This window comes from Eubalaena glacialis, chromosome 1, assembly GCF_028564815.1.
Source record: "Eubalaena glacialis isolate mEubGla1 chromosome 1, mEubGla1.1.hap2.+ XY, whole genome shotgun sequence".
Lineage (NCBI taxonomy): Eukaryota > Metazoa > Chordata > Mammalia > Artiodactyla > Balaenidae > Eubalaena > Eubalaena glacialis.
In genome coordinates, this window is record NC_083716.1 from 152,914,002 (window position 1) to 152,940,297 (window position 26,296).

Below are 26,296 nucleotides of genomic sequence, written 5' to 3' on the forward strand. Positions count from 1 at the left end.
ACCTGGGGTGACATATTTTTAGTTCCACTTAGAATTTGTGTGAACCTGAATAAGTTATTTAATCTTCTACTGGTCTCTCTATATACAAAACAAACATGCAATATTTAAGTCTTGATTAATTCACTCCTTCAAACACTTACTTATTAAGAAATTATTGTGTGCTGGATGATGTTGTGATTACTGGGGACTCTGTTTCTTCTAGTTCTGTGAGTCAATGAACTGACAAACTGCCATGTGACAAAACTATAGGAAGACTTTAGGGGGTTGGGGAGAGTATAAATAGTCAGAGTAAACCAAAGATGAGTAAGGTTGTCCCATGAGGTAGGGTGGATTTTCTTTTTCCCCATTGGTGTTTCTATAACATTATATCCATGTTTAATTTCTACTATTACTGGCTCAATAGTTTTCTTTAAGTTCATTCATGCTTCTACTTAAAATTAGTCTCACCCTAAATAATAGGGTACTTACCTATATCTATTCATTTTTACTCACATATAATGCATATATATGTATATATATGTGTGTGTATATATATATATACACACACACATATATATGTCTCCTAATTAATTATTTGGATATTGGATATTCATTAATTTCAGATTAAGACTAAATTTATCTAAGTAAATATATATTGTTAATAATTATATCTATATAATAATAGTATTAATACATGTATTAAGGCAATGTATATTTTATATACATACATTTAAGTAAAATATATTTTAAGTAAATATACATGTTTCTAATAGAGATTTTAAATACGTAGTTATTCAAATAAAATTTTGATTTTTTGCTTTTTTTTAAATTGAAAGCCTCCTAAAATCATCTAGTTTAGGAAATTCTACTGTGGAGTATTCTGGCATGAGTGACCGGATAAAGACTTCCAAAATCTCTTCCAAACTTAAAATTCTAGAATTCTGTGAACATTCACAGCAGCTTCTCATTTTGGCCACTGGACAGCAGCGTCAAGTTCCTCTGTTTTTATACAACTTCACCACTAGATAGTAGTAATCAACTCATTTCATTTCATCCCAGTTTAAAGAGCACGTACTCGGTATGACCACTAGATGGAGCTTGTGCTGTTTTCACTTTTTGGCAGGTTTTTTTTTTTTTTTTTAAAGTTGAAATAGACCCAGTAACAAGATTTCGCAGGCAGTGATACATATTTAAAAAATTTTTTTTCAGGGGGGTGATGAAATCTACTCGGCAAATCAAATAATGATATTTGATTTGCTTTCAAAATATCCAACCTGAGGAACACTTCCGTTAAACATTTTTATTTTATTCTATTCTATTCTATTTTATTTTATTGGCTGCATTGGGTGTTTGTTGCTGCGAGCCGACTTTTTTCTAGTTGCAGCGAGCCAGGGCTACTCTTCGATGCAGCGCGCAGGCTTCTCATTGCGGTGGCTTCCCTGGTTGCGGAGCACGGGCTCTAGGCGCGTGGGCTTCAGTAGCCGCAGCACGCGGGCTCAGTTGTTGCAGTGCATGGGTTCAGCAGTTGTGGCGTGAGGGCTCAGTAGTTGTGGCTTGTGGGCTCTAGAGTGCAGGCTCAGTAGTTGTGGCACACAGGCTTAGCTGCTCTGTAGCATGTGGGATCTTCCCGGACCAGGGATCGAACCCGTTTCCCCTGCATTGGCAGGCGGATTCTTAACCACTGAGCACCGGGGATGTCCCCCGTTAAATATTTTAAAAGAAGATAACGTTTTGCTTATTTTGAAAGTTTATATCAGGGAGAAGATGAGTTACAGTAAGAAAAAACAAGGCACCAAGGAATACCTTAGGAAAAACTAGTACTTAAAGTTTCCTCTGATTTTATCTTTGCAAATGACTTCCTAGCCATATCTAGAAAATGTCTTTTAGACACTGTCACTTTGGTATTCTCTGCAGTGGACTGACTGTTCTTCGGTATCCACCTCTTCTGCCACAGGAAGAGTCTTATTCCTATTTTCCCTACCAATAGTTTTCTTCCACACTGTATTATAGTCACCTAGACATGGTTTCTATTCTCAGCTGGAATCTGAAGACTGATTTATCTTCTCCTTTAATATCTAAACTTAAACCTGAGAAAAAGACTCTAAATGTCACAGAAGAGGTATGTACACTGCTCTGGAGCTTCTTATCACTTAAGTATTTCTCTGCATCCTCTTGGAAATATCTTATTAAATCATTCACTGTCGAGGCTATGTTCTAACCAAAATTATCTTTAAGTAATCAAACCTTGTGTTAAAGAAGGTGTTTTCAAAATTCTTGCTCCCTATTATAAACTGCAAAATTCTGAAATTACAAAATAATACGTTTCATTGTTTCCCATTCTCTACTTAACTGTTAAAACACTGTACTTTCTAGATGTTTCTGAGTTTGCCATGTGAGTGTCAGTGAATTAACCGATTCAGTACTTACCTTATTTATTTAAAAGTTACGCATATAGGAGATAGGTAGCTGAAGTTTGAGTAAATGAAAGAAATAAATACATGAATCAAGCTACCTTTCTTTGTTATCTCTACTTCCCTTTCGAAAAATATTCTCACACAGTCAAATGCCAACCGAAGAAGAGATTCTATACTTAAGAATCAATGTACATGGATATGATTTCAGATTTGCAATACAGAGAATTTTTTAAAAAGATTAATTATGGCTTTGTTCACAATTAATGTGTATTTGATTGATTGATGGATACCATGAAAAATAGCACCTTATAATCAGTTTCAAACTGTTTCTTCATACTGCTGCCTATTTAATCTTTTGTACAATAATTTAAAAAATATTGTGGATCAAGAGAAAGAGCAATAAGGTAGGAAGCAGGAGGCAAATACTCTATCCCTCACTGGGACACTAAGTGTGACCTTCAACAAGTGACAACTACTCTTGAATTCATTTGCCTCAATTTTTTAATGAAGATGTTTGGACCAGATTACTTTGGAGGTCACCTCAATCTTCTAATTACTAACTTGAAATTAAACAATACTTATATTGTATTTTGAAGGGTCATATTTCTATGTAGCGATAGGTAGACAATTTTAGACTTTTTCAGTACATAAATATATAATTAAATAAATAGCTTAAATATATAAAATTAGAGCATTCAGTTAAAATACAGGGCAAGTCAGAAGAAATGTACTGTCTTTCCTCAGAGTTATTAGGGAGCCAATTTTAAGAATTTAAGAATTGAAAACATCATGCTATACTTATTTTTCCTATTTAAACATATCTAACTTTTCTAGCTTTGCATTTATTTTAGTTAGCAAGAAAACTCACCCAAGTAGTGGAAACTCCGCCAAGAATTCTGTTATAAGCTGAATATTTTCAAACTACACTTTTCATTTTTCCTAATTAAAAAAAAAAATTATTCCACCGTACTGAAAGCATGAAAATAATGAGAAGCAAAAAAAAAAAAAAAAAGGACATTTATTCTACTTCACTGTTAACTCCTATTATCCCCTCTTGATATTTTTATCTGAGGCCTCAGTAAAGACTTTTACACTCTGAGAAGAATTTAAGACCGCCTCAGAATGCAGCTTCTCTTGTTGTGGTTGTAATGTGGAAACTAGTTTTACATTTAAAAGTTATTTTATTATTAACAAAGAGTCATGATATGTTAAAATTGAGATATTTGTCATGAAAAAAAATTGGTTCCTTGTTATCAAATCTGCAAAAGCAAAAAACTTCATTAAAAAAAAACCCCTATAAACTTAATATTCCCCAAAGTCTTACTAACCTATGAATACAAATGAAATACCATTAAAAGTACTACTTTACACATTGTCCCCATCTGCATCTTACGGGGCCCAAAGCAGATCCAGAAAGTGTACTAGAATTATTTAAATAATTAAAATGTCCTCAAATTATTATTACTCTCCAAAGAGAAACTTGTAAAGATTCCTGTCACATTTTTTAAAAAATTCCAAACCTGACAGCCAAACCACTGGTGGGCTACACCTTACCTGTCCCTGCTCCTGCTCTCTGTAAGAATGCTGATTCTTGGATCAGGCTCTCTTGATCCAAAACTTGGAGGTGTTCCCTTGAGTCTTCATTGTGCCAAATCTATGGACATTTTGTTTTACAAAGGAAATGAAGAGATGCCTCTTACCAAACTCCATGTAACTGGGGTTACCTAAGCCCTAAAGCAGCATTTTTTTGCACTGAATATGTGAGATGCCTTTTGACATGGACCTCAAAGACCTAAGCTTCTATTTGCAGCTGAACTCTTCCCAGGCTGCAGATACAGTCCATGAGGTCTGGTTGGGAAGAGAGGCAGATAGCTTTCTATCCTCTGATTTTCCTCTCTTCCTTCAATACATTACCTTACATACAACTCCCATCCTCTCCTTCAGCCACATCCATAGCCTCCATGCAATAGGTCAAGAAAATCTATGCCTGAATGGTTCAGTTCTAGTAGAATGCCTGCCCACACATGCCATGTGTATATACAGAAAAAACTATTTTCATAGACTTCATAAAGTATAGATATCAGCAAATGACCCTATGTTTGTTCAGTGGCATAACATGATACAGAAAAGGGACATTAAGTGGCTTGGAGTGCATCATTCTCTGTTTGCAGTTATTTCAGTTCTTATATGTAGAATATATTTTTAAACTCTACTTGACCTTAAGAGATAAGCTAGAAAAGCATGTCTGTTCTGACCCCTAATGTTCCAATACCAGTTATTTTGTGCCCTTTTGTCACTCATCTTAATATAAGACACCTCAGGCGGCAACTGGCAGTATTTTCACACCACTGTTAGAGTTTAGCAGGGGAGAAAATGATGAAAGAAGAAAAAGAGAAAGACCAAATGCTTCAGTAATAATACATGCATTATCTAACATTATTTGCTTTTCTGACAAAACTTAGCATCACTATTTAACTACTTGTTTTCTTACTGTTAAACTGAAGGAGATTTAGGAATTGGTAAAACGATTATAAATAATATTGGTAACATTGCCTTCCACATAAGCGTTTAGCTCTTACTGCACTTTTTTGTGGATTAAACTTTATATGGAAATAGAAAAAAATCTTGATTATGATTGTATAAAATGTTTGGAGGAAATTTTTTGACATTTATAACAGTTAAATGCATTTATTAAGGTATGTTTTACTTATACTAATTATATGAAGCTAATTTAAAATAACTCTGAAGGAACATTATGTTCGCTTTTTTCTGCTTTTGCAAGTATTATTTAAATGACATTTGTACAGCTTTTCTGTCATGGACACTTTGTGTTTAATTTTTAATGGCAAAGCACTTAAAAGAGGACATGTTTTCACAAAAAGATTATCTAAAACAGGATGTTTTATTGGAAAGGTCAAAAGTAGGCATTTCTTTTTATGCGTGATTTACAGTTAAATTTTGCTTCTTTATAAATCAACAAGAAACTGTGAACCTGATTGTTTCTCATTCTGCAGATCTTCAGGCAAGCAACTATGAAAGCACTGAGGAGAAAATCTGTTTTGCTAACTGGTTATCTGGAATACATGATCAAGCATCACTTCAGCCAGGATAAAGCAGAAACCAAGAAAACAGTTGTGAACATAATTACTCCATCCCGTATAGAGGATCGCGGCTGCCAGCTAACCCTAACATTTTCTATTCCAATTAAATATATTTTCCAAGAACTAGAAAAAAGAGGAGTGGTTGTAAGTATATCTCTTGCTTTGCGACCAGGTTTTTCTCTATGGGTTACATGTTGAGGATAAAATTTGGATTTTTTGGTTTATTCATTTTTCCATGTTATTTCACATCAGTCAGTGAGGATAAGTTAAGTGCCAACTGAGTATTCAGCACTATGCTAACTGAAGGGCATGGAGATCTGTCATTTCTGATAAAAGGGAAGAAACCACAAATTTTGGTTGCAGGAAAGAGTTTTATGTAATTTATCCATTATTTTCATTATAGTTTGGGCAGAAAAAAATTTAGTGAAAACCCTAATATATTATATATTTATTGAATAAGTGGAATTAAAGAACATACAATATAGTAGAGGGAGAAAAAGGAAATCAGTCTTATTTAGTTGTTTGATTGAACTAAATTATTTTCAACTTTTTCACTTCAGTCAAGAAAGATATGTAGACACATCTTAAGAGTATTACTGTTGTATGGAATTTTTTTTTATTTATTTTTGGCTGTGTTGGGTCTTTGTTTCTGTGCGAGGGCTTTCTCCAGTTGCGGCAAGCGGGGGCCACTCTTCATTGGGATGCGTGGGCCTCTCACTATCGCGGCCTCTCTTGTTGCAGAGCACAGGCTCCAGATGCGCAGGCTCAGTAGCTGTGGCTCATGGGCCTAGTTGCTCCGCGGCATGTGGGATCTTCCCAGACCAGGGCTCGAACCCGTGTTCCCTGCATTGGCAGGCAGATTCTCAACCACTGCGCCACCAGGGAGGCCCTGGAATTTTTTTTTTTAACTGTTGGGCCTAAGTAGCCCTCTTAGTCTCTTGAAAAGAACTAATAAGTATTTAATGAGTAATTTCAGGAAAAATGGTGATAACATATCTATTTCCAGTGATAATGTAATTCAGAAACTGCTGCAATCAGTCTTCCAAACCTTTAGGAGAGGTATCCCCAGATTCTGAAGACACAAATCAGAATATCAGCATTCCAAATCACCCTCTACCATTTACAAGCCATGGGCTCCTGGGAAAGTTAGTAAACAACTATTGACTTCAGATCCTTCATCTGTATTTTCTCTGCAAAAATACTTACCTCAAAAGTTGTTATGGAATAAAATGTGCCAGCACACATAAACCATTTATTATATTGTCTAGCCTATAGGGTGTGTTTCTTAAAGATAGTCATAGTGATCTTCAGACTAGGCTGAATTATCTGAGCCCAATTCATGAGATTAGGGATTACTGAATTTAACGGAAATATAACTAAAACTCTCCAGATCTCAGTGAGGTTCTCAATCATTGAAATGTGTGCAAGGGTTCCAGTCTCTCCAGGTCTCTCCACAGATAAACTGTATACTCGATCCATTGGTTGCTTAAAAAGGATCATTGCTGACTGGACTTCAGGAAAGTACTTAGGATATTCATGTACCAACCCATTAATATTTTAATTATTATTAAGAGGGGAGTTTCAAGTAACATAGAAACAGTATGTTTTACTTAAAGTGAAAAAAATTGCTTATATTAAGTTTTAGGGAAATCAGTATGAATGTTTTATGTAAGTTTCTCTTGAATGTGGATTTCCATTATATGAATGATGCTAACATTATTGTGGTTTTACTTTTTGTTTCCCCTACAGTGTGACAAACGGGATCCAAATGGGATTCGAGTGGCTCCAGTTCCTCTCTACAATTCTTTCCATGATGTTTATAAATTTATCAATCTGCTCATTTCTGCACTTGACTCTGCAGAAACAAAAAGTAGCCGAGTTTTCCATAGCAACTTAAGCAAATAATATGGAAAGCCTGCGGTTATTTTATTCCTATTATTCAAGTTTTAATTATTTCAAAACTGATTACACATAACTGGCAGTCAATTGTATACTTTACAGAAAAACAAGACAATTTTTTTAAAGGTCTGTGGCCTTGAGATATCTGCATGGCTGTCCAATTTCTTGGTGTTTGGTGGATCAAAGTCTTTACTGGTGCAAGTATTATGTACACAGTCTTGATTAGCTGTCATATTTCATTGTTAATGAAATGTTTTTTGTTGGTTTAATTTATAATTTGACTGACAACTTCACAATGTATGTGGAAATTTTTGTGTCAATTTTAGAAATATTACTTTAATTTTAATTTACCAAATAGTTTCTTATAGGCACTGTAGTTGAACAGTCTGATGTATGTATGCTTTTTACAATGTTCCATCTAACTCCAATCTGAGGAACAGAAAATGCATTTTCTAGGGCAGTGGATTTCAAATATTTTGGTCACAATCCACACTAAGGAATACATTTAACATCAGAGTTTAATTTGTGTACAAGCCTTATTTCATTGATTCTAATACACAATTTTTTTAATCATATGTTAACATCTGGTAAAGAAGAAATGTCTTTCAATTTTCATTCAGCAGCTTACAATTGCCATTGGCCATTCTTTCATGTTACCATCCCTGACATTACCATGATTTTCATAGTGAGTAGATATCATCCTAGATCTGGTTTTAAAAATGGTATATACAGCAAAAACAAAAGTTGCATAAATTATTTGCTTGTGCTTTCATATTTATTATTTTATCTCATTACAACTAATGTTGGTTGAAGCTCATTAAATTGATTTCTTTACTCACTCTTGGGTCCTAATCCATTTTTCAAGGATGTCCCTTTATTTAATGTTATCATAATCTCTTGGTTTTGTTTAATGGGAACTTCTCCTGATAAAAGACTTTAGATGCTACTATGTCTCTAAAATAGTGAAATAAATCACTCTAAGATACTTGTGATCGAGGATTAAAGTTAGGAAATAAGTGCTTCATCACTCAACCTCTAACCCAAATCTATGGACCTTTGTTAATCACTACGAAAACACTACAGTTACATTCAGCCCTGTAAGATTCCCCTAGTTCTCAGCTGTTGATGCCATAACCACTATTCATGAATTGGCAAAATATTCTACATTTGTATACATAAGCAGCAAGAAAGAGTGACTATGATGATATTAGCTTAGCCAACCACTTTGAGTGGTAGAGTTAAATAAAAAGTTGCAGAGATCTGACACCAACACCAGCAACTACTGATATTTATTGAGTACTTCCTATGTACCATGTATTGTGCTATTCTATTTACATGTTATCTCACTTAATTGAGTGGTTGCATAATTGCTTTAGAAAACCTTCCCACCTCCACTTTTGGCAAAACTCATCTTTCATAGATGGAAAAATTCTCAAAACCTTAAAATCTGACCATACATGACTTCATCTAGAAGAAACTGTTTTTGAACCTCACAGTGGTAAATAAAAAAGACATAATTTCAGCTCTCAGGGAACAGGTAGCTTAGTGGGGAAACAGATAGTAAACCTATAAACATCCAAGTAAATAAATAATTACAAACTGTAACTTCTTCTATGAAACATAAACGGTGATACTATGAGAGAAAAATCTTACGGGTATTAACTAGATGGTTGAGTTAAGGGAAGGTATGTGAAGGTGCTTATCAGTTAAAGTTCTAAAATATTTCATGTTAATCACATTAAAATTACATCAAATTATGTATATGAACAATTCAAAGCATAATCAGTACTCTGTCCTCATCACCCAGGTGAAGAAAGAGCATTAGAAACTCGCTTTCTCACAGACTCTGGGAGGGCTCATGCCAAGGACTACTTCCCAGAACTTCTGCTGCCAGTGTCCTTGTCCCCACAGTGAGCCACAGCCACCCCCCGCCTCTGCACGAGACCCTCCAACACTAGCAGATTCACATAAAGAGAGACAAGATGAAAAGGCAGAAGGCTATGTACCAGATGAAGGAACAAGATAAAACCCCAGGAAAACAACTAAATGAAGTAGAGATAGGCAACCTTCCAGAAAAAGAATTCAGAATAATGATAGTGAAGATGATCCAGGACCTCAGAAAAAGAATGGAGGCAAAGATCTAGAAAATGCAAGAAATGTTTAACAAAGACCTAGAAGAATTAAAAAACAAACAAACAGAGATGAACAATACAATAACTGAAATGAAAACTACACTAGAAGGAAACAATAGCAGAATAACTGAGGCAGAAGAACGGATAAGTGACCTGGAAGACAGAATGGTGGAGTTCACTGCTGTGGAATAGAATAAAGAAAAAAGAATGAAAAGAAATGAAGACAGCCTAAGAGACCTCTGGGACAACATTAAATGCAACAACATTTGCATCATAGGGGTCCCAGAAGGAGAAGAGAGAGAGAAAGGACCCGGGAAAATATTTGAAGAGATTATAGTCGAAAACTTCCTTAACATGGGAAAGGAAATAGCCACCCAAGTCCAGGAAGCGCAGAGAGTCCCATACAGGATAAACCCAAAGAGAAACACGCTGAGACACATAGTAATCAAACTGGCAAAAATTAAAGACAAAGAAAAATTATTGAAAGCAGCAAGGGAAAAAGGACAAATAACATACAAGGGAACTCCCATAAGGTTAACAGCTGATTTCTCAGCAGAAACTCTACAAGCCAGAAGGGAGTGGCATGATATACTTAAAGTGATGAAAGGGAAGAACCTACAACCAAGATTACTCTACCTGGCAAGGATCTCATTCAGATTCGATAGAGAAATCAAAAGCTTTACAGACAAGCAAAAGCTAAGAGAATTCAGCACCACCAAACCAGCTCTACAACAAATGCTAAAGGAACTTCTCTAAGTGGGAAACACAAGGGAAGAAAAGGACCTACAAAAACAATCCCAAAACAATTAAGAAAATGGTCATAGGAACATACATATCGATAATTACCTTAAACGTGAATGGATTAAATGCTCCAACCAAAAGACACAGGCTTGCTGAATGGATACAAAAACAAGACTCCTCTATATGCTGTCTACAAGAGACCCACTTCAGACCTAGGGACACATACAGACTGAAAGTGAGGGGATGGAAAAAGATATTCCATGCAAATGGAAATCAAAAGAAAGCTGGAGTAGCAATACTCACATCAGATAAAATAGACTTCAAAATAAAGAATGTTACAAGAGACAAGGAAGGACACTACATAATGATCAAGGGATCAATCCAAGAAGAAGATATAACAATTATAAATATATATGCACCCAACATAGGAGCACCTCAATACATAAGGCAACTGCTAACAGCTGTAAAAGAGGAAATTGACAGTAACACAATAATAGTGGGGGACTTTAACACCTCACTTACACCAATGGACAGATCATCCAAAATGAAAATAAATAAGGAAACAGAAGCTTTAAATGACACAATAGACCAGATAGATTTAATTGATATTTAAAGGACATTCCATCCAAAAACAGCAGATTACACCTTCTTCTCAAGTGTGCACGGAACATTCTCCAGGATGGATCATATCTTGGGCCACAAATCAAGCCACAGTAAATTTAAGAACATTGAAATCATATCAAGCATCTTTTCTGACCATAACGCTGTGAGATTAGAAATGAATTACAGGGAAAAAAACGTAAAAACACAAACACATGGAGGCTAAACAACACGTTACTAAATAACCAAGAGATCACTGAAGAAATCAAAGAGGAAATCAAAAAATACCTAGAGACAAATGACAATGAAAACACGACAATCCAAAACCTATGGGATGCAGCAAAAGCAGTTCTAAGAGGGAAGTTTATAGCTATACAAGCCTACCTCAAGAAACAAGAAAAATCTTAAATAAACAATCTAACCTTACACCTAACGGAACTAGAGAAAGAAGAACAAACAAAACCCAAAGTTAGCAGAAGGAAAGAAATCATAAAGATCAGAGCAGAAATAAATGAAATAGATACAAAGAAAACAATAGCAAAGATCAATAAAATTAAAAGCTGGTTCTTTGAGAAGATAAACAAAATTGGTAAACCATTAGCCAGACTCATCAAGAAAAAGAGGGAGAGGACTCAAATCAATAAAATTAGAAATGAAAAAGGAGACGTTACAACAGATACCGCAGAAATACAAAGCATCCTAAGAGACTACTACAAGCAACTATATGCCAATAAAATGGACAACCTGGAAGAAATGGACAAGTTCTTAGAAAGGTATAACCTTCCAAGACTGAACCAGGAAGAAATAGAAAATATGAACAGACCAATCACAAGTAATGAAATTGAAACTGTGATGAAAAATCTTCCAACAAACAAAAGTCCAGGACCAGATGGCTTCACAGGTGAATTCTATCAAATATTTAGGGAAGAGCTAACAACCATCCCTCTCAAACTCTTCCAAAAAATTGCAGAGGAAGGAACACTCCCAAACTCATTCTAGGAGGCCACCATCACCCTGATACCAAAACCAGACAAAGATACCAGAGAAAAAGAAAATTACAGACCAATATCACTGATGAATATAGATGCAAAAATCCTCAACAAAATACTAGCAAACAGAATCCAACAACACATTAAAAGGATCATACACCATGATCAAGTGGGATTTATCCCAGGGATGCAAGGATTCTTCAATATACGTAAATCAGTCGATGTGATAAACCATATTAACAAATTGAAGAATAAAATCCGTATGATCATCTCAATAGATGCAGAAAAAGCTTTTGACAAAATTCAACACCCATTTATGATAAAAACCTCCAGAAAGTGGGCATAGAGGGAACCTACCTCAACATAATAAAGGCCATATACGACACACCCACAGCAAACATCATTCTCAATGGTGAAAAACTGAAAGCATTTCCTCTAAGATCAGAAACAAGACAAGGATGCAAGGATGTCCACTCTCACCACTGTTATTCAACATAGTTTTGGAAGTCCTAGCCACGGCAATCAGAGAAGAAAAAGAAATAAAAGGAATACAAATTGGAAAAGAAGAAGTAAAACTGTCACTGTTTGCAAATGACATGATACTATATAGAGAGAATCCTAAAGATGCCACCAGAAAACTACTAGAGCTAATCAATGAATTTGGTAAAGTTGCAGGATACAAAATTAATGCACAGAAATCTCTTGCATTCCTACACACTAATGATGAAATATCTGAAAGAGAAATTAAGGAAACACTCCCATTTACCATTGCAACAAAAAGAATCAAATACCTAGGAATAAACCTACCTAGGGAGACAAAAGACCTGTATGCAGAAAACTATAAGACACTGATGAAAGAAATTAAAGATGATACCAACAGATGGAGAGATATACCATGTTCTTGGTTTGGAAGAATCAATATTGTGAAAATGACTATACTACCCAAAGCAATCTACAGATTCAATGCAATCCCTATCAAATTACAAATGGCATTTTTTACGGAACTAGAACAAAAAATCTTAAAATTTGTATGGAGACACAAAAGACCCCGAATAGCCAAAGCTGTCTTGAGGGAAAAAAACGGAGCTGGAGGAATCAGACTCCCTGACTTCAGACTATACTACAAAGCTACAGTAGTCAAGACAATATGGTACTGGCACAAAAACAGAAACGTAGATCAATGGAACAAGATAGAAAGCCCAGAGATAAACCCACGCACCTGTGGTCAACTAAATTATGACAAAGGAGGCAAGGATATACAATGGAGAAAAGACAGTCTCTTCAATAAGTGGTGCTGGGAAAACTGGACAGCTACATGTAAAAGAATGAAATTAGAACACTCCCTAACACCATACACAAAAATAAACTCAAAATGGATTACAGACCTAAATGTAAGACTGGACACTATAAAACTCTTAGAGGAAAACATAGGAAGAACACTCTTTGACATAAATCACAGCCAAGATCTTTTTTGATCCACCTCCTAGAGTAATGGAAATAAAAACAAAAATAAACAAATGGGGCCTAATGAAACTTCAAAGCTTTTGCACAGCAAAGGAATCCATAAACAAGACGAAAAGACAACCCTCAGAATGGGAGAAAATATTTGCAAACGAATCAACAGACAAAGGATTAATCTCCAAAATACATAAACAGCTCATGCAGCTCAATATTAAAAAAACAAACAACCCAGTCCAAAAATGGGCAGAAGACCTAAATAGACATTTCTCTAAAGAAGACATACAGATGGCCAAGAAGCACATGAAAAGCTGCTCAACATCACTCATTATTAGAGAAATGCAAATCAAAACTACAATGAGGTATCACCTCACACCACTTAGAATGGGCATCATCAGAAAATCTACAAACAACAAATGCTGGAGAGGGTGTGGAGAAAAGGGAATCCTCTTACACTGCTGGTGGGAATGTAAATTGATACAGCCACTATGGAGAGCAGTATGGAGGTTCCTTATAAAACTAAAAATAGAATTACTGTATGATCCAGCAATCCCACCACTGGGCATATACCCAGAGAAAACCATAATTCAAAAATACACATGCACCCCAATGTTCACTGCAGCACTATGTACAGTAGCCAGGTCATGGAAGCAACCTAAATGCCCATCGACAGATGAATGGATAAAGAAGATGTGGTGCATATATACAATGGAGTATTACTCAGCCATAAAAAGGAACGAAACTGGGTCATTTGTTGAGACGTGGATGGATCTAGAGACTGTCATACAGAGTGAAGTTAAGTCAGAAAGAGAAAAACAAATATTGTATATTAATACATATATGTGGAACCTAGAAAAATGGTACTGATGAACCGGTTTGCAGGGCAGAAATTGAGACACAGATGTAGAGAACAAACGTATGGACACCAACGGGGGAAAGCGGTGGGGGGGGTGGGGGTGGGGGTGTGATGAACTGGGCGATTGGCATTGACATGTATACACTGATGTGTATAAAATTGATGACTAATAAGGATCTGCTGTATAAAAAATAAGTAAAATAAAAATTAAAAAAAAAAAAAGAAAGAAACTCGCTTTCTCCCACTTGCACCCCTCTCCTTCCCCAAACCCAGAGATAATCATCAAACTAAATTTGGTGTTAATCATTCCCTTACTTTCTTTAAAATTTTATAACTATGCATGTACCCATAAAAATATATTAGCTAAATTTGCCTGTGTGTGAACTTTATATAAATTTAATCATACTGTATATATTCTTCTACTTCTTTTGCTCAGCATCCTGTTTTTTGAGATTCATTTATATGTTACCATAGCTTTCCATTCATTTTCATTGTTGCTCAGTAGTATATTTGGTAATTAGAATTATTAATTCATTCTACTACTGATGAAGATGTGAGTTGTTCCAAATATTTGTAATATTGCAACAATGCTGCTATTAACATTCTTAGTGCACACGTTCAAAAGTTTGTCCAGGACATATAATTGTGAAAGTGCTGGGTCATAGGCCACACACATGTTCAACTTCACTATGTACTGTCAAACTATTCTAAAGTGGTTGTACCAGTTTCCATGCCAAACCAGTAGGACATGAGGGTTCCCTTGCTCCTTATCCTTGCCAGTAGTATACATGTAAAAATAGCCAAGGTGATTATTAAAATAACAGAGAAAAAATGTTTAAATGTTGCTTTTCACATGCTTTCCTTGTATATATTGTAATTATTTATTTATTTATTTATTTATTTTTGGCTGTGTTGGGTCTTCGTTTCTGTGCGAGGGCCTTCTCTAGTTGCGGCAAGCAGGGGCCACTCTTCATCGCGGTGCGCGGGCCTCTCACTATCGCGGCCTCTCTTGTTGTGGAGCACAGGCTCCAGTTGCGCAGGCTCAGTAGTTGTGGCTCACGGGCCTAGTTGCTCCGCGGCATGTGGGATCTTCCCAGACCAGGGCTCGAACCCGTGTCCCCTGCATTGGCAGGCAGATTCTCAACCACTGCGCCACCAGGGAAGCCCTATATTGTAATTCTTAACTTTAAAGTGCTTGTTTATCTTGACCCTGTGGAATTCTTTGAGAACCAGGTTAAAATGTGTAATTTGAAAGGTATTCACATTTGCTTCTGCCAGTTGCCCAGAGTCACTTCTGACTTGTTTTCAGGTTTTTCAAATCACATGAACAGCATGCAACTGGATATATTAATCTATGTGAGGACCAATTAATAGTTACAAATCTTCACAAGTTATTAATTTTTCTTGCTGATCCTTTACATAGTCTTTGGTTGTCAACATTATGCCAGGCTCTCCTATCAGTTACTTACCTTGGCCAATCCTAGGCTTGTCTCATGTCCTATTTAGTTATCAACACTGAAGCTCAGTGACTCCGGGATTTGGCAGAAACTCTGAGGATGAAAGCCATGCCTTGATCCTAAGCTTACTTTGATCTTTGCTTACTTCCCAGGTTCCTGCTTTTATTTCATTTTGGGTTTCTGAGAATTTCTCACTTTTGTGCCATCTCATTTAAAAAGGCTTTTTGGTGGTTGTTGTTCTTTTTTTTTTTTTCTTTCTGGTATCTAATCCCCTACAACATGCTGAACTGTCAAGAAATGGTTTATGACTGAAAACAAAAAATATATATATACTTCCTGTTTTCTTAAGTAGAATGTGTGAAAAATGAATTGCACTTTCTCAATAACTCATGCACATCTATATAAATATCAATTCTTTTATAGCGATGCCCTTAGGTGCTATTGTAATACACAGGTCTGTGTAACATGAAATTATTATACAAAACTTACTGGAGAAAAGGCTGGATGTGAAGTCAATAACTTATTTTCAAATTAAAGAAATAAACTTCTTCTACAGCTATTTTCTGTGTAATAACTTTCTACTTACTCTTGAGTTCAAAACTATATGGGTTTATATTCAAATTTTGTTATGTCTTTGTTTCACAAATTGAAGTTGCTAGAGCATTGATTTTTAAGTAAATGGATTTTGGCATAATCTTAATCTTTCAAAACCTGCAAACACCCTGAAAGCACACCATAAAGCACAACATGGTAATCACTGGATTAGGGCACCCTATTACCGAGATGATGGATTTGATGCTTGTGTGGGCCATTAGCATCTGCACTATGTGTTTGAGAAAGGTACAGGATATGTACCCGGCCCTCTAGTAGTAGTATTTTTAATCTCAGCAAGATGTATTCTCAAAGAACAAAATGATAAAGAGGATCATTATAATGGATTTAAACATTTCTGATGTGGTTTTGGCTTATTGCAATTATTCTTTTTATTAATGATCTAGTATTCCGATTTTTGACTCTTTAAAGTGGCTCCTGAGTCCTTTTGACATTACCTCAGCTATTTTTTGATAGCTTCATTGCGTTTGGTCTGACAAGATGTAGGCTTACTTTGTGTATTTTCTACCTCAAACTTGACATCACTCATTTCTTTAAGAATATTCAATTTCTTTTGGAGAAAAGTGGCATTTAGAAACCATAATCTTAACAGTAAGAGTGCTCATTATAATTAGGTTGATCATTATTTCCACGATTTTCAGTAAAAGCATTAGGAAATATACATTTTTATGAGAAATTATATCTTTATTTCATATTCATCTTTTCAATTTAATTTAGGATAACAGAGTTTTTATTTAACTTAATCTATTTTATATTTTTATCTCTTGTGCTGAAAATCTTTGTTCTAATAATATTAATTTTATCATATATAATATACACTATCATATATGCATATATATTATACATATAGTTTTAGAATTAGTAATACTAAAGCTATCATAAACAATATGATGAAAACAGTTTAAGATCTTTTGGAAACTTCTTTTTGTCCTTAGAATACATCTCACTAGGAATAGTAAGTCAGATTACTGTGTTTTAAAGGCACTTGTAGTAACTCTTCTCTGTATGGTTCCATCACCAATTGTATACATATTTAGGTTCAGTACTTTGGAATTATCTTTTCAATCTTTATAAATTTCCTTTAAATATAAAAATTATTTCAGAATTGTGTAATATACTTGGACAATTTCAACTTCAAATCTGCAAGCCAGGTATACTCAGAAAACTCTAGATTCTGTCCCTATTCCCTTCACCCTATTTCCTCCCACTATTTATACATTTTTTTTCATGCTTTGGTTTATCCTTTCTTTTATTTTACATATAGATAGAGAGATACAGATATAAATATAGGTAAATATATGTATATTTCTCTCCTTCCTTATATAATATATAATAAATATAGTAGCATGTTACAAATACTTGCTTCCACTTTGGAAAAACATTCCTTTATAGAAAATTATAGTTAATACTTAAGGACTAATAGAATTAAAAAATAATTCATTTTCAATTCTTATTAGAATAATTGGTTCAGGCAAAGATCAAACATTATAGAAAAAGTTGATGAGAAAGTACATAGTGGGGGCATTGGATTGTTACCACCTAAACTCACTGATCATCACTAATACCAGTAAAAATGGAGCAACTTGTAACTATGTGCCTGTGATGCAGGCTATTTACTAAGGATATAGTAAACCTGAATCCAATAAAACTTTAGGGCTATTTTCCAGTTTATAACAATGTGAGGAATGGAGGAACAAGCTAAATGACCCCACAGACCCCACAGAGAAGCAAATATGGGCCATTCTACATGGCAACTGGTTGGGTTTCTTCAACAAGTCAATAGCATGAATAAGATAGGGAAGAGGTGAGGGAGAAGGAACTATTCTGGATTATGAGACTGAAGAGATAGCAAGCAAATGCAACATGTGGACTTAGTTTGGATCTTGATTCAAAGACCAACTATAAAAATATATTGCTGAGAGAACTGAGGACATTTGAATGAGAAAAGAATTTTTATTCAATTTGTTAGCTGTGATAGCTACTGTGGATGTAAGAAGATGTTAGTATATCTAGGTATATATACCAAGTACATAGGAATAAAATGATGAAGTCTGGAATTTGCTTTAAAATTCCTTTGTCCCTTCCCTCTCCCCCCCCCCCAAAAAAATAGAAAGAGTTTCTTCTTGTATCATGTATATAATATTTCCCACCACATATTCTTATGATGGAAACAATCCCTTCTGCCTCCACGTGTCAAAAAGTTGTTTCCATAATTTCCTTATGATGGATTTTGAAAGGAACATTATATCCTACACTTATTTGCGTATTTGTCTTTTCTTCCTACTTTAATATCCTAAATCAAATGAGAATAGTGTTTTAAAGCATGACTTCTCATGAAAAACAAAGAAACTAACTAACATTGGATTCCTGGGCCTCAGTTGCAATTTCAATCACATATACTCATAATATTATTTTAGGTGAAAAGAACTGCATTTGGGTGCCAATATTTACTAAACAGAGGTCTTAATTTACTCTTTCCCAGTATGTGGGAGCTTCATTTCATGCAGCTCTCCTTGCACTCTATTGTGCTAAAACAGCAAGCTTGTCAAGAATGGAGACATTGCAATGATATATGCAGAGTCTATGGGAGACATTTTCTCTATGGGTTAAAGTAAGTAGTTGGATCAAAGTCAGGACGTAGATGTTACAGCTGGTCTGGGAAAAAATGGCAATTAAGAGGAAAAAAAAGAACAGAAAGAGAGAATCACAGACAGTCTTTTTTTAGGTGGCAACAACAGAACCAGACTGTTTGAAACTGGTAACTGACTCCAAATGTCACATTTTTCACTGAATTCTAAGTAATATTGCTATTTCATAACTGTTATTTGGTTGTATTGATGGCCATATTAACTTACTTTGTTACAAACTTGTTACATATATTTTTATATACTATATTTGTTATATTTCTCTTTCTTATGTATCTTTCTCTCAACAATACTTAGGAGCATTGAAGAAAAGCATACTAAAGCTTAGAGAACACTTCCTTTGAATGACTTTCAATCCAGCCAAACCTGGCACGTTTATTGTGATCAACTCATGCACTTCTGTGCAGTTCAATATCCAGTACTTGTGTGACTACCTATCCATCAGAAAATTTCATCTTCCTTAAATATTTCAATGTGTATTTGTGTCAGAAACATAAAAATAAAATAAGACTAAAAGAAAACTAAATGTTTTAAATTAATTTTTCTGGGAAAGTTGGGAACTTACAATCATTTTAGGGGAGCAAATTTACTGTATACTAATCTATATTTCCAGGTAATATTAGTCATCTCACAAAAAATGATAGTAAATGAATAAATGTGGCATAAACATAGAAATATCCCCAAAATGACAAGAGTCAAGAGTGCATGGAAGATGTCAATACACTTTCAAAACTGGAAAGTAAACTGACTTAGCAGGACAAAGAAAACTTAAATACAACTGCCAACATGAGAGGGGAAGCTATCAAAGAGTATTAATCTAATTCAGGTCAAAGCCATTGAAATGTTTAGGAATTGGAGGTACCTGTTATTTCTGAAGATCAGGATGCACAGTGGGACGGGAAATAAATGGTTGAAAGTCTATATAATTCGCAGCTGGACCACAGATCCTTTCCTCAGCCTGTGCAACTGGAATGTTACACCTTCCCCACACCCACAAAGACAAGAGTTCACTTTGTAGAAAGGATGAACTTGTGTAGTTCTAGACGTAGAGCCATGAGGACAGCTGAGGAGATGGATGAGCCATTTGACTAAATGATGAGTGATTTAGCAAAATTTTGCATTATAAGTGGTGAAAGCCTTTATTCCTTTCCCCTACTTGTCTCCCAAGAAATTATGCATGTGCCTAGGGCCATGTCCACCTCCCCTCCAGCCCACCCCAGGAATATGATTATAGAGTTCTCTCTGGGAAAACTGTCTAGTCCAATTGATACGAACTACAGATCTTTACATGGGTCTCATTGTGGTATAGTGCCACCCACCAATCAAAAAGTTCCACCCCTGCACAAAATACTTGCACTTGATTTTTAGAGTTCCAGGTTTAAAATGAATAGACATGGGGTATCACCATACGTTGAACAATAACATTTAAAATGCAGGATATAATCCAAAAGAACAAACAGGAAACAAGTAATACAATGAAAAAGGAAGAAAAAGAGGAGAAAAAGGAAAAAGAAGCTACAGCTAAAAATCTTCCAAGAGAAAAGAAAAATCTTGGAACAAGAATACTATACAATTAAACAGGGTTCAGAGAACAAGAAAAAGCTCTTGAAAATGAAAACAAGTATGATATCAGAAATAATTCAAAGGAAAATTTGGAATATAAAATTGAAGAACTGTCTCAAAAGGAGAACAAATAGATTAGATAATTAGAAGGTTAATACTAGAGGTCAACACCCATCTAACAGGGGCTACAAAATAAAAGAGCAGAGAAAATATTCGGTTGGCCAAAGAGTTCGTTCAGGTTTTTCCATGTTACATTTTGGCCAACCCAATAGAAAAATTATCAAAAAAGAAAACTCCTCCCAAGAACTTTTCCCAAAACAAAGATGTGCTTTCAGAAGAAAGAGGCTTAGTAAGTACTAAACATAATCGACTTGTTCTGTTTTTTAAAATATAAATCACATTATGTGAAAAAAATGTAAGACACTGGGCATATAAAGCAGATTCTAAAAACTTTTTATAGAAAAAATTGTTACATTAAAATCAGCAACCATAATGATGCAGAAATTCTTACTACAAAATCTGAAAGAGAACAATGGAGGATACTTTCATTATTCAGATGGGAAATTATCTCCATTTAAGACTTTGACTGCAAGTCAAACTATCAATTAAATGTGAAGATAAAGATGTTTTCAGGTGAGCAAGGTTTTAGAATGTTTACTTTCCATGTACTACTTCTCAGAAGCTACTGGAAAAGACTGAGGCAATAGGATTCCCAAAGTGAGCATGAAGAGAGATCTCATGCCAACAGCCCTAGAGCAGAACCACTCCAGACTGGAATAAATCCTCAGAGGGTTCCAGGAGGTGGATATTTACTTCCTCTCTCTGTCCCTCCACCACACACACAAACTGATGAAATACCTAATGCCTCATATTTTTCATTATTCTGATAAGAGTTTTAAATTCTGTCAGAGCTAATTTGAGAATTCAAATTAGTAAACAGACAACAATATTGAGCAAATGTAAAAGAAGGCAATTATTAACTCTAAAACATAAGATTGTACAATAAAAGAAACATTATTAGAGTAAAACATGCGGTGTAGAAGACATACCCTCTATTTCTCAGTTTAATATTACAAAAATGCTATGTTCTCAATATATTTTAACATATGTCCTGATTCTTTCATATGCACACAACACCAGCTGTAAATAATATTTATGTGGTTATAAACATGCAAACAATGAATATTGAGGCAATCTAAATAATGATTTCACTATATGTGGAGGATAGGGGAAGAGAATATGTATTTGTTTGTATGTATGTGTCTGTGGGCCATGGGGGAGAGGGAGATCTATGATAACTAAATCCTCAATTTTCACAGTAGGAAAAAATAATGTTGCGAATTTGAAGATGAAGAAATAGCTATAAATTCATATTATTTAAAAATATGGAACTAAATATAGATAGAAATAGCTAAAAAAGTTGAGAGCTGTCGCCTTTTGGTTAGCAGGAATTAAAGGTAGGTGTGGGTGGGTCAGAGGACTACTGTTTTGGGCGTAAAAGTTGAAACATGCAGAGAAGTATGCTGTAAGAGTTACGTTCACAGACTCTAAAACCAAGATACAGGGCTCAAATATTGGGTCTACCACCTACTAGTTATATGATCTTGTGACATAGATGCTCAGTGCCTCCATTTCCCTTTTGTAAAATTAGATAATAATGGTGTTACCTCACAGGGTTGTCTTACAGATTAAGTAGTTTAATACACAAAATCATTTAAATAGTATGTGGCACACATTACTAGTGCTGGCAGGTCTAGGTAACTGTTGAGTATTTACATGAGTTACTTTGGTTAAAAAAAAAAATTAAAAAGAAAACAACACATTGTGCAATACATAGAAATTAGTCAAGAAATAAGAATCATTATATTTAAAAACTAAAAACTGATGAATTGCCATCAATGGAATAAAGCTATCTTAAACTACTAAAGTATGTTTCTTACTGTTTAATATCTAAACAAGAGCATTTCATTAATTATGCTTCATATGAAAGATTAATTTGTGTCTATTGTAACTATCAGTATATGAATATATTGCATAAGATATGAATTGAAATTGGCTTCTAAAAATCAGAAGCTCATTTACTGAAAGAAATGAAGACAGTAAAATTGATAATAATATTCATTGGACTTCCCTGGTGATGCAGTGGTTAAGAATCTGCCTGCCAATGCAGGGGGCATGGGTTTGATCCCTGGTCAGGGAAGATCCCACATGTCACGGAGCAACTAAGCCCGCAAGCCACAACTACTGAGCCCACGCACCACAACTACTGAGCCCATGTGCCACAACTACTGAAGCCTGTGCATTCTAGGACCCATGTGCCGCAACTACTGAAGCCTGCGCACCTAGAGCCTGTGCTCCACAACAAGAGAAGCCCCCACTCGCTGCAACTAGAGAAAGCCCGTGAGTAGCAACAAAGACCCAATGCAGCCAAAAAAGAAACGAAAATAAATAAAATAAAATAAAAACTTGTCAGAAGGTTAATGAATACTTATACGAATATTTCTTCTTTTTGACTGAACACTGGTCCTATATCTGCTTTGATATTTTCACATAATATCAGGTATGCCCTCTATGCTTCAACTTAATACTCAGAAAATCCTAAATTCTCAATATATTTTAAGATATGTTGCTACTCTTTCATATACACTTAGTGAGTCCAAAATTTCAACAAAACTGATACTGATTTTTTCAAAAACCAACTGTGTTTAAAGAGATGCTATTAAGTGGGGAAACAACAGGTAATGTGTTGACTGCGGTGGTTTTATTAATTGTAACATATAGTAAACCATGTTTTTGTTTTTATTTATATTTTCAACATGCGATGTAAATTAGAATACCTCCAGATATTCTTTTGGCAAGCACAAAAGCTGTTTATCCCATAGATGATATAGACAATAATGTATGGCTCATAATTTGGAAGAAAGCTGTAACTTAAGAAGTTCCGATGACATTCAAACAGTTTGTGTGTAACTAAACGAAGGCTGTTAGTGAATGGCAGCTTTAAAACATTTTAAACATGTGGACAAAAAGTTGAATTTTTATTATTGTAAACGAAAAAGGAAGGTTTCTGGAGAAGCTAGACAACATACTGTAATCCAGGCTTGAGCAAGTTGAGGAGGTATGGTGTCGTATAAATAGAAACCTACTCTTCCCTTTATGTGTTTAACATACATAATCTGAAAAAGAGGAGAGATACGGAATGATAATGTACAATATCATACATCTAGCACAGGAATAGAAATGTTTTTATTCTGAATATCAGAAACTCAAGGCAGAATCACAATGAGACATATTTATCTCTGCAAATCTAGGTACATCCTGAAAATTTTGAATAATATACATTTTATGAAAAAGATTAAATTGAGTGAGTTTGTATATAAGTGTATGTGATGACTGAAAGAGAGAAGTGACTGAAGGACAAAACTTAATCCAGTCATTGCTATCAAACATATGACAACATTTAATGACATTTCTACTAAGGAAAGTTTGAGTACAGGAAAACTGTTATGATAAAAAAAAATCTTTATAGTCTTCTGTTCATTCAACTCATAGTATATTTAGTTATTTATAGCTTAGGGAATATTTTAAAATCATATTCATAGTTTTATTACATAGAGAAAGTGAAGAAAAAAAAGAATAATATAGGAAAAAAGAAAGGAAGATGGATTAAAAGGACTGAGAAAGTAAACTGCTTCTTTTCTTTTGAAACATTTGTCATAAAGAAAGTTCAATTCATTTTACTTAGAATTTTTAGGAATTTAGTAGAGAACCATTTCTTAATATAGAATCCTGCATACTGTAGGTATTTTTATAATATCCACTATATATTGAATACCTAAGCTGTGTAACCTATGTTAATGCAAAAATATGTACAAAGTGGCTAAAATTTAAAAAATAGAGATAATATCAACTGCTGGCGAGGCTGCAGAGAAACTTAATCACCTGTACATTGCTGGTTAAGATGTAAAATGATATATCTACTTCTGCAAAATAGTTTAGCAGTTTCTTCTAAAACTGAAAATGTGCTTACAATACAACCCAGGAATGGTACTTTGGGAAATTTATACCAGAGAAATTAAAACCTATGTTACTGCAAAGACATGGACAAAAATATTTATAACAACTTTATTTATAGTAGAGAAAAACTGAAAACAACTCAAATGTCTTTCAATGGATGAATGGTTAAACAAACTGTGGTATATCCATACCTTGGAATACTGCTCTTTTACCTTTATCTCTTTAGTTAATTTCAATTCACTTTCACCAATCAATAGAGACTTTATTTTGCCTGGAAGATTCTCCTTCTAGGCCAAGTTGAGTATCTTCCACAATATAGTCATTCACTTGGGAATGACTTAACACAGAGCTTAAATACTGAATGAATGAATGAGTGGATCACAGTAGGACAAATGATCAATCTCTGAGATATGGAGACTACCTGAAAAAATGAGAATTCCATTAGTGAAAATAAACTCTTGTCCAACCAAGAATTACTTTTGTTTCTTTCTTATTCATTTCGGTTGAGTTCTTAGAAGTTAAAAACTTCCAGTTTTTTTATAATAGGTTTCATTATTTAGTCTAATAGGTATCTAATGGATATCATGATAAATAAGAGTTCAATAAAGGCTAGAGTTAATTGTTCTCTTAACATATGCCAGACTTTTGTCTTAACACTTTATATTTAATCCCTATTCCAACCCTATGAGATAAATACTATTATTTTGTTCATATTCTAGATAAAGCAGGAAAGGATAAGTATTGTGTTAAGATCAAACAACTAGAAAGTGGTAGAGTTGGGACCCAAACCTGGCAGTCTGTATCTAGGGCTCACGTACTTAACCAACATGCAATATTTCCTCTCTTGAAGCACACTGATAATTTGGTTTATTTTAATTGCTCACAGCTTTCTCACCTTTCATAATATGCACGGTAAACTCATAAAATACTAACTTTGTAAGTCCATTTCCTTAGATGTAAACCAAGATAAAATAACTACTTACTCCATTCACTTCTCAAAAAAATAAACAAGGAAGCATTTGGTAAACTCTGAAGTTCTATCATAAGGCTTTTGTCACAGGCAGTGATATCCACTGGTTTCTTTTCTGTATGAAAGTCATCTTGTCATGTCCCTGCCTTATACCTTTTCAACTGTCATCTTTTTATTTCTTAATGTAGTCCTAATTATATTAAGTTTCCAGACTTCACCTCCCTAAAAAGGTGCACTTCAATCAAAGACAATATGATTTGGTCTGATTCACATACTCATCCTTCAGAAGTACAGGCATACCTTGTTCTATTGTGCTTTGCTTTATTGTGCTTTGCAAATATTGCAGTTTTTTACAAATTGAAGTTTTGTGGCAACCCTGCATCGAGCAAGTCTATCAATGCCATTTTTCCAACAGTTTTTGCTCACTTTGTGTCTGATTACATGTTGTTAATCCTCACAGTCTTTCGAACCTTTTCATTGTTATCGTATTTATTATGGTGATCTGTGATCAGTGATCCTCGATGTTACTACTATGATTCACTGAAGGTTCAGATGATGGTTAGCATTTCTTTAGCAATAAAATACTTTAAAATTAAAATATGTACTTTTTTAAAGACATAATGCTATTGCACACTGAATAGGCTACACTATAGTGTAAACATAACTTTTATATGCACTGGGAAAACAAAACTTCAGGTGACTCACTTTATTGCAATATTTACTTTATTGCACTGGTCTGGAACTGAACCTACAGTATCTCCAAGGTACACCTCTGTTAACTGAGCCCTGACTACAGACATTTCCTCATGCTAGGCTCAGAGATTAGAAAAAGGGCAGTCATCCCAGCCAAGGGAGCTCAAAGT

At 34.7% G+C, this 26,296-nt stretch overlaps 1 protein-coding gene across 1 annotated transcript in view; it reads left to right on the forward strand.

Annotated features, from left to right (window-relative positions):
• The window catches only part of KYNU (kynureninase), a 95,751-nt gene extending 88,098 nt beyond the window's left edge, over positions 1–7,653 (forward strand). The window contains 3 exon segments of the mRNA XM_061199760.1: positions 5,408–5,638; positions 7,244–7,360; positions 7,362–7,653. Coding sequence (XP_061055743.1) covers positions 5,408–5,638; positions 7,244–7,360; positions 7,362–7,391 — 378 coding nt within the window. The 3' untranslated portion in view covers positions 7,392–7,653.
• The last annotated feature ends 18,643 nt before the right edge of the window (positions 7,654–26,296 follow it).